This window comes from Salvelinus namaycush, chromosome 24, assembly GCF_016432855.1.
Source record: "Salvelinus namaycush isolate Seneca chromosome 24, SaNama_1.0, whole genome shotgun sequence".
Classification (NCBI taxonomy): domain Eukaryota; kingdom Metazoa; phylum Chordata; class Actinopteri; order Salmoniformes; family Salmonidae; genus Salvelinus; species Salvelinus namaycush.
The window spans coordinates 14,619,996-14,632,903 of record NC_052330.1 but is presented as its reverse complement, the minus strand read 5'-3'; the positions used below and the strand labels follow the sequence as shown (position 1 = coordinate 14,632,903).

Sequence of the window (12,908 nt, the reverse complement as noted above, 5' to 3'; positions counted from 1 at the left end):
CCATAGGCATGGTTACCCACAATACTACTCCTATCCACCTGCGTGTGTCCCGGAACCACAGTGAGTCTATACAGTTTATGCTCATCAAGTCTCCTCAGGTTCCCGTGGTATTGGGGTGTTCTTGGCTCCAGTGCCACAATCCCCTTATCAACTGGACTGCGGGTACTATTGGGGGCTGGAGCCCGTTCCGCCACGCCCATTGCCTGAAGTCGGCGCAGCCTGCCCGGGAACATCTTCCTGTGGGCTTGGAAGAAGCCTCTGACCTCTCAACCTTTCCCGCGGTAGTACCAGGATCTCCGGGAGGTTTTCAGCAAGGCCCGGGCCACTTTGCTTCCTCCGCATCAACCCTATGACTGCAGGATCGACTTTCTCCCGGGCACTACACTACCCCAGGAACGGCTGTATTCACTGTCGGGTCCGGAGACCAAGGCTATGGAGACGTGCATCGAGGACTTCCTGGCTGCAGGGGGTATCCATCCTTCTGCCTCCACCTCTGCGCCCGTGCATCGCCTACCGGGGCCTCAATGACATCACGGTTAAAAAACGTTACCTGCTACCACTCATTGCATCGGCTTTCGAGCCGCTCCAGGGGGCCCTATCTTCTCTAATTAGGACCTGCGGAAGACCTCCCACCTGGTACAGATACAGGAATGTGACGAGTGGAAGACAGCCTTTAACACTGCTAGCGGACACTATGAATACCTGGTGATGCCATTCGGTTTGGCCAATGCTCCTGCTGTGTTCCACGCCCTAGTTAATGACGTTCTCCGGGACATGTTGAACCGGTTTGTGTTCATCTACCGCAACGATATCCTCGTCTTTTCCCGCTCAGTTTAAGAACACGTTCTCCATGTCCGACAAGTCCTCCAGCGTCTCCTGGAGAACCAGCTGTTTATCAAAGCCGAAATTTGCGAGTTCCATTGCTCCATCATCTCCTTCCTTGGATACATCATCGCTGCTGGGAATGTGCAGATGGATCTGGGAAAGGTGAGAGCTGTGGTGGATTGGCCCTAACCCACGTCCAGAGTGCAGCTGCACGTTTCAGGCAAGCTCGATGGGCCCTGTTGTTCACCTGGTTCAACTTCACCATCTCCTACCGCCCGTGGTCTAAGAATGTTAAGCCGGACATGCTTTCACGCCGCAATTGTCCTGCTTCTACACCCTTGGACCCCGAGGCCATTGTTCCTACCTCGTGCCTGGCGGCTACCCTCGTCTGGGGAACAGAGCACCAGGTCCGTGAGGCTCAGCGTTCCCAACCGGACCCCGGGGGGGCCCGTCGGACCCTGGCCTTTGTGCGACAACGCTTTTGGTGGCCCACCATGGTTCCGGATGTCTCTGCTTTCGTTGCCGCCTGCACTGTCTGTGCTCAGAACAAGACTCCTCTGCCTGCCCTTGACCTGTCGTTTGCCTGCCCCCTGTTTTTGTAATAAACTTTTGTTACTTCGAACTGTCTGCATCTGGGTCTTATCCTGAGGTCTAATACTCTCCTCTGTTTCTGTCTCTGTTTCTGTCTCCCTCTCTCACCAAAGCCCCTTCTCAGTCACCCCCCACCCCATCCCTCCCTCCCCCGCCCACCCCTGCACAGAGTCTGTGTGTGGAGTGAGACAGGGGGATGGTGAGTGTCATCGTCCTCATCCATTAAGCCGCTGATGAATGTAATTTTCTCAAGCATTCACACTTAGTGCCCACTGAAAAAGTGGGAGGTTAATTATCCTGTTTAGTCCTTGTTTTTTTGAGAATGACGACAAGAGAGAAATAGAAAACTCTCACTGCGAGTGGCCTTGGAAGGGACCACTTGTGGCAGAATTAGAGGGGAACTCATCTGAGCTGAAGAAGCAGAGAGAGAGAGAGAGAGAGACTTTTTTAAACACTAAAACAATGTCAACAGTACTGAGCACCAATGAGTGTCTTATGTTGTTCCACACTTCAGTCCAGGTGCTAATTTGTTGGATAATCTAAAAAGCTTGTCCTTCATGATTTCAATCTACTTGTCTGTGCTATTCAAAGCATTGCTTTTCACATTTATGATTGAGCAGTGTACATGGTGTAGTTCCAGAATGATTCAAAAAGGTCATTTCCACACAACATTTAGATACCCTGTCTTTGTAAAGTAAATCTACTAATGCTCGGGTGGCACCAAATTAATTAAGAAACTGGATTCTAGCCAAAGGCCCTAAAGAGTTCACATGGTATTTACTAACCCACACAGAGACAGAAAACTGGATATGCCGAGATTGAAATAGAAAATGACCTCTGCTAAATTTAACCTTGGCTAAAAACATACTCCCCCTGCCTCCCAACAACCGCCCCCCTTCCCATCCCTTCTCCAATCCCATCCCCACCCACTCTCTCACTCACTCACTCACTCACTCACTCACTCACTCACTCACTCACTCACTCACTCACTCACTCACTCACTCACTCACTCACTCACTCACTCACTCACTCACTCACTCACTCACTCACTCACTCACTCACTCACTCACTCACTCACTCACTCACTCACTCACTCGGCCCTTTTTTGGGGACCCAAGTGAAATTTTGTTCTGAGCAACAACAAAAAAAGTGACCACCCCGTCTTGACAATGGAGAGAAAAAATTGACATTTTGGAGTTAATTTCCTGCAATTCTACACATTTTGCCATGGAACGTAGAGAAAATGTTTCAGTGTTAAAGCAAGTTTGCTGCAATTCTACACATTTTGGCATGGGGCAGAGGGAAGATTTTTGAAATGTTATAACAAATTTCATGCAATTCTACTCGTTTTGCCATGGGGTGGAGAAAAATGTGCTGCTTTAAAGCTTATTTCCTGCTTTTCTACTCAATTTGCCATATAGTGGAGAGAAATGTTTGCAGTTTTGAATACGATATCTGAGTGAGTGTGACAAACAAAATCAATGCCCCCCCTCCTGGATGGTAATTTGACCATGGTTACTACAAGTTTAGATAGCTGGCAAGACTAATTTACCAATCTAAAAAATGTTAGCTGACATGGGCTAATTGAGTCACTGTCAGTGACTGACAACAAGAGAAAAAATGCTGATGCACAACCAAATGTCAAAATCGCAACTTGTGTATTGTACTATTCTAACTCTCAATATTAAGTGAGACCAACTTTTTTTGGGGGGGGGGGATTAATCTGCGGGCCTAGAAAATGGGGGCCGTGGCCGCCAGTTGCCCATCCCTGCTCTAGCACTAGCTGACACAGCCGATCAATCATTCACCCAGGCAACCACCCCCACTTTCACTGGGCCTGCCTGCCTACCTGGGCTCATCATCTGCTCTCTCAACAGATCTGCTCTCTCATTATGGCGGCATACTACAACATCCATGCTCTAGCTGGCTGGAGAGGGCCACATGTCAATTTGTTCAGATTATATCGCCTCCAAACATATTGGGATAGCGTATAACTAGTGGACGGTTAACTTGCATCAAAGCAAAACCCCACATTCAGTACTGTCTGTGCCTACCTGTGTTTCTGATCCCTAGACGCTAACAAACGGTGTATGACAGCTAGATAACAGTCTCTGTGTGTGTGTGTGTGTGTGTGTGTGTGTGTGTGTGTGTGTGTGTGTGTGTGTGTGTGTGTGTGTGTGTGTGTGTGTGTGTGTGTGTGTGTGTGTGTGTGTGTCTGGGAGACGTGGGATTAGCCTTGAGGTTGGGCACATGGGAGATGTGTAGCCTGCCATGATGGCACTATTGTCAGAGTCTTTCCAGCATGCAGACCGGAAATTGAAAATGTGTGCTTAAGTGACCTCAATTTATGATTTTAAAAAGGAATACAAGCTCAAGGACAAGTGCAGCATGCACTCTGGGCCTGTGACAGCACCACCATACAGTAACAGGCTGCAGGTGCTACAATTTATGACCAATCTAATTTGATTAGTTTGAATGGCCAGAATCTAGAACAGATACACTCTTAGAAAAAAGGGTTCCAAAAGGGTTCTTCGGATGCCCCAAAGGAGAACCCTTTTAGGTTCCATGGTGAACCCTCTGTGGAAATGGTTTTACATGGAACCCAAAAGAGTTCAACCTGGAACCAAAAGGGTTCTACTTGGAACCAAAAAATGGTTCTTCAAAGGGTTCCCCTATTCGGACAGCCAAAGAACCCTTTTAGGTTCTACATAGTATATTTTTTTACGAACAGTGTAGGGATCCAGTATGAATTATATTAGATTGATTGACTGTGTTTGAAAAAACAGTATCCAAATATCATATCAACTCTATTCATCTGTTGCAATTGTGGTGGGTTGTAGAATATTTCTGCATCCACAAGAAAGTGCGAAAACCTGGCAAGAAACACCTATCTCCCATTGGTATTAGACCGCACATTATCAAGGGCATGGAGCTGTTCGTTTACAATGAAGTAAACTCTAACAGGCTGACCACACCACAAATTAAAAAATCTATGTTATTCAATTATTGCTCCCACACTGCTCACGAGCTTCTGCGTTGCCAAGGGCTAAATTAGAAATCAGTTCTATTTCTGACGCAGATCGCGCTGCAAGTCCTGCCTCTCCCATCTCCTCATTGGTTTATAGAAGCAGGTACCCACGTGCCATCTCTTCATTGGTTATACCCACGTGGGTGACTGAAAGACGAACGAGGTCAGTGGCGGTAATGCACCTAATTTATGGAAGTTGCCAATCGCAATATAAAGTCAAGAGAAGAAAAAGCCTGGAAGAAAGAGAGATAACTAGAAACGATTCGGTTGACCGTTTTGTGTGTGGATTAATTGGCGGAGTAGAGGACCTTGTGCATTTCAGGTAAAATAACAACTCAATGTTTATATCACAGGACAAATTAGCTAGCAACAGCAAGCTAGCTAAATAGGACAAATTAGCAAGCAAGTGCAAGCTAACTAGCTAAATTGCCATAAATGTTTAATGCTTTTCGACCTGTCCTCAAATTAATATAATTGGTTCAGAGTTTGTTTTGATATTTTAACCTGCGTGTCGTGATCGTGTATGGTAAGGGGGGGGATAAATGTGTGCTCGATGGCGCACGTGCGCAGCCGGTTTGGATTCCGTGTTAGGGAGAGACTTGAACAGTCTCTGAGGTTTGACTTTAAAACAGTCCCATTGAATAATAGTTCTTATTGATATTAATTTGTCAACGCTCAACCAAGATCACAAATACTCATGACACTGAAACAGCAGGCGTAGCCTATTGTCTACTTCTAAATAAACCCACATGTTATTCTCTTTTCCAAACCAAGACACAAAGCCATTCTGGAAGTTCAGTCAACACAATTAGAGACTGGGGGAGGATATCAACATGTCCTCATGCAGCCCGACGCTTGTGCATCATATGATGGATCTCTGCTCTTATGAATCATTTTGCGATGTCTACCCAGACCTCATTTTCCTCTGTTTTCAGTAATGGAAATGTGCATTTGTCTGGATGGAACTGATTAAGTTGCTTCTGGGAAGGAAGGCTCATGTTTATTGCTTAGAGGGGGTTTGTCATTAATCATCCAGCATGCAGCTCGTACCGTACTTACTCTGACACTTCACTGTAACCACTCACCACGTACGGCAATTTGTTCTGGCCCAGTGTATTTACATTTCTGATGGCCACCGGGTTTCTGTACAGTATTAAAGCAGGATGGATGGTAGAGATGGAAGAAGTGTGTCTGATGTTAACTTACTCATCTAAAGGGTGAAACATCAATTCTCTGTGCTTCTGTTGGGGTGAGGATCTGTAAAACCAGCTGTGTCGCCGGACCAATGCCAAACCAAGCATCTCCATGGTATCGCTCTTTCTCTCTTTCATCTCTCTCTCTTTCATCTCTCCTCTCTCTCTCTTCTCTCTCAGTCCTAATAAAGCTTGTTTCCAGTGTGTCAGATGGCCAGTACTGTACTGTAAGATATACAATGAGTGTACAAAACCTTAGGAACACCTTTCTAATATTGAGTTGCAGCCCCTTTTGCCCTGAGAACAGCCTCTATCCGTCGAGGCATGACCTACATGACCTACACGGTGTCGAAAGCATTCCACAGGAATGCTGGCCCATGTTAACTCCAATGCTTCCAACAGTTGTGTCAAATTGGCTGGATGTCCTATAAGCGGTGGACCATTCGGGAAACTTTTGAGCCTGAAAAACCCAGCAGCGCTGTAGTTCTTGACACATTCAAACTGTTGCGCCTGGCACCTACTACCATACCCTGTTCAAAGGCACTTAAATATTGTGTCTTACCCATTCACCCTATGAAAGGCACACATACACAATCCATGTCTTGTCTCAAGGCTTAAACATCCTTCATTAAACAGTCCCCCCCCCTTCATCTAAACTGATTGAAGTGGATTTAACAAGTGACATCAATAAGGGATCATAACTTTTACCTGGATTCACCTGGTCAGTCTATGCTATGGAAAGAGCAAAAAAAAATGTGTTGTACAATCAGTGTATGTCCTACTGTGTTCACTCAAGTCATGGCTCATATTCTATGCAGGTCTCACATTTTGGGATTAAAAATGTGAGTGGTCGTTTCAAGTGTATGCAATTAGCTTTCCCTAAAACAGCCCATAATCTCCCCCTGCTATGAGTCCTACTCCTGCTGAGTGTCACCAGAAAGAAAGGCACAGCCATCCACAGAGAAGACCTTTAATGGTAGGAACAGCCTTCTGTTCTGGTAGCTCTACCTGCTGTCATGGAAACTGCAGCGTACTACGGGGAGGGAGAGCAATGGGAGTGGTACAATGGGAGCCCTGTAACCATTCAGAAGGCCTTGTGATTAAAGGAGCCAATAACAACTGCTCTGTAACAGGTTAGGGGACAGAGAGAAGCCACACATGGCCTGTTGCTTCTGTTGTTTGACTGTGGTTTTCCTACGTTGTTTTTGATGCTGCCTTTTTAATTTTATGAATCGCATTGTAATGGTTTGCCATTGTCAGAATGCTATTATATGATGTATCCACAGAAGAAGAAAAAACCTCCGGTCCAAGGTTACAGTGGTCTTGTGTGAAAACTAATGGAGAGTGATACAGTACCTCCAACTGTCTCACTTGTTGATCAGATTATAATGAACATCCTCCACAATACCTTTGTTGTAAAAGACGGGAAGACACAAAGGTAAAGAAAGATTGAGCAAAAAATAAGAGGATTTCTTTAATTCTCCATCAAGACCAATAATTAGAACAGTTGTTCTAATTGTTCTTTCAAATATACTGTTTTTACGTTTAGGGAGCTTCATGTAGCCAACAATGAGAACAGGTCTGAACAGTGAAAAAAGCAGATACCGAAGTCCAATTGTAATGTTTACATTGGCATATCTTTGAAGGGTATTCCTATGACTAGTCATTGATCTTGAAACTGAATTCAATTTGGACCAGCCTCGCCAAACAGATAAGGATCACATGGGACGAAAACCCATGCTATTTCCCTCAACCAATTAATCCCCATCATTCTGTCCACAGTCCCAGTCACACTATCTGGTCTCCCTCTGAGGGTAGCCTAATTTCTCTCTCTAGAAAGCTGCTGGTGAAAGGTGCTGACAAACAAGCTAGCATATATTAATTTATTTCGTCAGTTCAGCAGAGGATTTTTATATATATTTCTTTCAATTATAGCCGTATCAAATCCAGTGCTAATTAACGAGATTTCATTTAACTTAATTTGGCACACAGCACATGCCACTAGCAATTACAGTAAACACAAGGACAGGGTGTGTTAGATATGGCTCACTGACTGTAGCGGGAGATGTCTCTTTGTATTTAGCACTCAGCTACTGTACATTACTACTTTGTATCCGCTCTCTGTTCCTCATCTCAGGTGCTGACTTCACAGACGCCCAATAAAGACCCGTCTGAATCTGGCCCTAAGAAATATCACTCCTTCCTAATAAAACAACAAGCTGCTACTTAAAAACAGCTTTGCCCAGCACCTGTGAATGTATTTAGTTTCTCTCAGTCGTGGGACTAGTGGACATCCCAGTTGACGTGATGGCCTTGCAGGGTTGAGGAAGTCTGATGATGCTGTTTCAGTGTAAACAGGTTGATGAGACAGCAACACTAGCCAGGGTATAGGTCAAACCACAAAATCAAGAATAAAACAGGTGATTGGACAAAACCTGAAGAGACATGGTAGTCACACAGAACCCTCAGCTGCTGCTGGGTGACATGGGAACTGGGGAGGCCTGTTGGCAAACCTGTAGCCCGGGTTTGGCCGGTGTAGGCCATCATTGTAAATAAGAATTTGTTCTTAACTGACTTGACTAGGTTAAAAAAACAAAACCAATACTAGAATTTTTTTAATTTTATTTTTTTAATACTAATAAAAACCACAAAAAATATAAAGAATTACATCTGGGCCAGCCAGGTACACAATGACATTACAGGGATGCCACGGATATGCCACATGGAGAGACACATTTCTAATGTTACACACTCAGTACTATAGACTCCCTAGGCCTAGTCCCCACAAAGATATCCCAAAGAGGACAAGTCATAGTACTCGGGCCATGGATAGTGTCGCATAAAAGGGCGATCAATAACTGTGGTCAATAACCATGGATACATGAATCTGAAAGGAAACTAAGAAAGACTGTGTGTAGCTCCATCTGGCTCTATTGAAACAGATACTGAATAGAAATACTGTATGATCAAATAATAACAGTGACTCAGTCAGTGAATGGCACTGGCAGTGAACAGCACAGTAGGCCTAGTTCACTTTTCTAACGAGGGCCGAGCAGCTCCTGGCTCCTCTCCTTTCAGATGTGCCTGCTATGAAAGGGATATGTGGGGCCTAGGCTCCACAGGATTCATTAGGATCAGGGCAGGATAGTGTGGAAATCAATGTTATGCTGAAAATGGAAATCGCTACTATACAGATCCCATTACTGACTCCTATTAGATCCTCTAACTCCATGGTCCAGATAGGGTACAGTGGCATCTGTACAAAGACAGAGGCATGCATAGACGGAACTCCAAATGGGACCTATTGCCAGCCCAGCATCGCCTCTTGACAATTAGGAGATGAGGAAGAGTTGAAGATAAAGGAGGAGAGGGAAGAAGATAGGGCATATAAAACCAAATTGCAAAATCCATATTAAACAGCAGTGTTGAAATTACTGAGACTCTAGGGAGGAAGCATCTGACTGAGATTCTCAACGAATTCATCTTCATAGATGTGAAGAGATGAAGGGGAGTAATAGCTTGCTGATGAAATGTCTTTCTAATGTATATTATGTATCACTATTATGATATGCATCTCATAAATGTGTATTAATGATTTACACTATATATACACAAAGGTATGTGGACATCTCTTCAAATTAGTGGATTCGGCTATTTCAGCCACACCAGTTTCTGACAGGTGTATAAAATCAAGCACAGTTATGCAGTCTCCATAAACAAACATTGGCAGTAGAATGGCCTTACTGAGAGCTCAGTGACTTTCAATGTGGCACCGTCATAGGATGTCACCTTCACAACAAGTCAGTTTGTCAAGGTTCTGCCCTGCTAGAGCTGCCCCAGTCAACTGTAAGTGCTGTTATTGTGAAGTGGAAACGTCTAGGAGTAGCAACGGCTCAGCCGCGAAGTGGTAGGACACAACCTCACAGAATCGGGCCACTGAGTGCTGAAGCGCTTAAAAATCATCACTCTTCGGTTGCAACACTCACTACCGAGTTCCAAACTGCGTCTGTAAGCAATGTCAGCACAATAACTGTTCGTCGGGAGTTTCATGAAATGGGTTTCCATGGCCGAGCAGCCACACACAAGCCTAAGATCCCCATGCGCAATGCCAAGCATCGGCTGGAGTGGTGTAAAGCTCGCCGCCATTGGACTCCGACGAAGTGGAAACGAGTTCTCTGGAGTGATGAATCCAGATGCCAGGAGAACGCTACCTGCCCCAATGCATAGTGCCAACTGTAAAGTTTTGTGGAGGAGGAATAATGGTCTGGGGATGTTTTTCATGGTTCGGGCTAGGCCCCGTAGGAAAATCTTAACGCTACAGCATATAATGACATTCTAGACTATTCTGTGCTTCCAACTTTGTGGCAACAGTTTGGGAAAGGCCCTTTCCTGTTTCAGCATGACAATGCCCCCATGTACAGAGCGAGGTCCATAGAGAAATGGTTTGTCGAGATCGGTGTGGAAGAACTTGACTGGCCTGCACAGAGCCCTGACCTCAACCCCATCGAACAAATTTGGGATGAATTGGAACGTCGACTGCGAGCCAAGCCTAATCGCCCAACATCAGTGCCCGACCTCACTAATGCTCTTGTGGCTGAATGGAAGCAAGTCCCCGCAGCAATGTTCCAACATCTAGTGGAAAGCCTTCCCAGAAGATTGGAGGCTGTTATAGCAGCAAAGGGTGGGACCAACTCCATATTAATGCCCATGATTTTGGAATGTGATGTTCGACGAGCAGGTGTCCACATGCTTTTGGTCACGTACTGTATGTCTAACAATTTGTATCACTAATTCACTTAATTGTGTATTTTGCTATAGTTTAAAGTTATAGCCTCTCTTTCATGGAAGCCAGCTACCAGAGTTGACACTGGCAAAGAAGGGAACAGTTCTCCACAGAACGCTAACCTAACGTAGCAGGCGAAAAAGAAACGCCTGAAACTAGTGTACATGGCCCAAATTCTGGTCATGACGAGAGGGAAAAAAAACGTTTGGAGGTTCTCTTCTGCACTGTTCAGTAAATTTGGAGGAGTTGTTAAGATGGAGTGTCGTCTCGTTAATATTGGAAACAATTTCAGAGAGCAAGCTAGCAAACCTGCCTTAGCTAGCTGCTTCCCAGATATTAGCTAGTGTTATCTAGCGATAATAGAATCTCCAACCAAGTTGACAGCAACAAAATTGGTATGTGGAAGTGCCTACAAAGAAGCTATCCCATGAATACGTTTTAGTTAGAACTTCCTCGAACACTTGCTCGGAAAGCTCAATGTTTTCCAGTCGTACGCTATCCGTTTCACCAGGGACTGTAAACAGCGAGGCGCTCATCCAAAAGCGGAAGTTATGTCACAGGCTCTCCCTTGTGCTCAGAGGGCACTTTCCTCACTGCAGTTTATCTGATGTACTGCCAAAAAGACAATAGAGAAGTTACATTTTTCTAGTCCAAATAAGACACTTTAGTCATTACCTTTGTGCACAAAATAACAATTGAATTACTCAAATAATTGTTGCAGAGGCCTTTTTTTTGCACTCAGAATGTATGAGTGCATAAAAACTGTGATGTATCATGGGTAAAACGTGACCGACTGGCTGATCTACAAATAATATTGAGTAGTTATTTATGATGCAAGTTGATTTGTAGATTAGTCAGTCTCACCTTGCCTTCAAAGTCGGCTGCAATGTCGAATGCATTAACATTTTATATTAAAATCAATGTCTGTCAAGTTTTTGGATGACGTCATGATGACGTCGTCGCTCCTTTGCTGCTCATGTATGCACTGAGCGCTAGTGAGCGGACAGACTAGTCCCAGTAAAACCTGAACTAGCAAGATGGCAGCAACCACTTTCAGTTTTATGGCCTCGCTTTTCTCTTTACTCCTACGCCCAACCTGGCAAATGTTACAACCATGTCCCAAGCATCAGTGGTGCATTCATTACGTCTTGCAACGGAAACCGTTTACAGTTTAAGAACCAACCAGAAGCAAACTGAGCAAAGGGAATGAAGGGAGCAGGGACCTACCAGAATTTGTCCAAAATAAAACATTTTTTTTGTTGCAAAACGTTTTCCGTTTGGAGTAAACAGTATCGGTTGCAAAACGTTTTGCAACATAATGGCGTAATTAATACACCCCAGGTGCGCATAACGGTGAATTCAGACATTCACAAAAAAAATAATAATAATACAACTACAATGATAATAAAAACGAATTTGTGATGAATACAAACCGTTTCAAAAAGTATGCAAATATTCAGTTCTAAGAAAAACATAAGAAAAACAGTGCAATATGCTCACTGTATGCTTTCGACAGTTGATACTTCACATGGTGTTTTTAAAAAAAAGTTGCTAAATCAAAGTGTAAACTCACCTAAACCAGGAACAAAAGTGTTGAGAAATAGGCATATTACTGCTACTGGGAATGGCATGTATGGAATAGCTGCACGCAAAGGTCCTTTCTTCTCTCTTACTTGGACCACAACTCCACTGGTCGAAGAAGTAACTCCCTTTTCATTCATATCGGTGTCTTTCTGGTCCATCTTGAGCATAAAACACGCAAAGTGTGAAATATTTATCACACTGGATGAGCACACCTCTCCAAAGATGACCAACTGAACGAAGTGGACTGTGTGTGTGTGTGTGTGTGTGTGTACGAAGGTAGCACGCAAGCACCGAGTATCTGCTCCTTTACACAGTTTTGTGAACACTAGTGGACTGACTACTTACTGTAGGTTACATAGCCTGATATATTTAAAGCAGCAGTACCCTGCTTGGTGTTTCAAAATATCCACCAATTAATGCCACCGAGACACGAAGAATTAGGCAAATAATAATAATAATATTAAATAAATACAACGAACAATATTTGCTGTATTTATATTCATATTATGGACTGCACAACTAATGGCCTTTGGGTAGCAGAGAACACTGAATTTGAAACAGATATGTTCCTCTAGCTAAACCTCTCACCTGCAGATTCACATGTGTAATAAAGTGTTGATAAATGTTGAATACATCATGGGTTAGACAGTTCTGATTGGAGAATCGCCGTTTGCATCACAGAGCAGTGAACAAGAATCTATTAAATCCAGTTTTTAGATGCTACCGTCCCCCCCCCCCCCCCTTTACTTCACGTCTGCTCATTTTGCGTGACTCATTAGCTAACAACAGACAGGTGTAAACGCGGGAAAAACCTGAAAACATTGGATTTAATAGATTCTTGTTCACTGCTGTGCGATGCAAACGGTAATTCTTCAAACAGAACCGTCTACCGATTATGGATGTA

General features: G+C 44.1%; 1 protein-coding gene across 1 annotated transcript in view; it reads right to left on the bottom strand.

Annotated features, from left to right (window-relative positions):
* The window catches only part of LOC120019749 (protein stum homolog), a 38,701-nt gene extending 26,384 nt beyond the window's left edge, over positions 1 to 12,317 (bottom strand). Inside the window, exon 1 of the mRNA XM_038963177.1 lies at positions 11,994 to 12,317. Within this exon, the coding sequence (XP_038819105.1) occupies positions 11,994 to 12,171 (178 nt within the window). The 5' untranslated portion in view covers positions 12,172 to 12,317. The remainder of the gene's footprint in view (positions 1 to 11,993) is intronic.
* Positions 12,318 to 12,908: the final 591 nt, after the last annotated feature.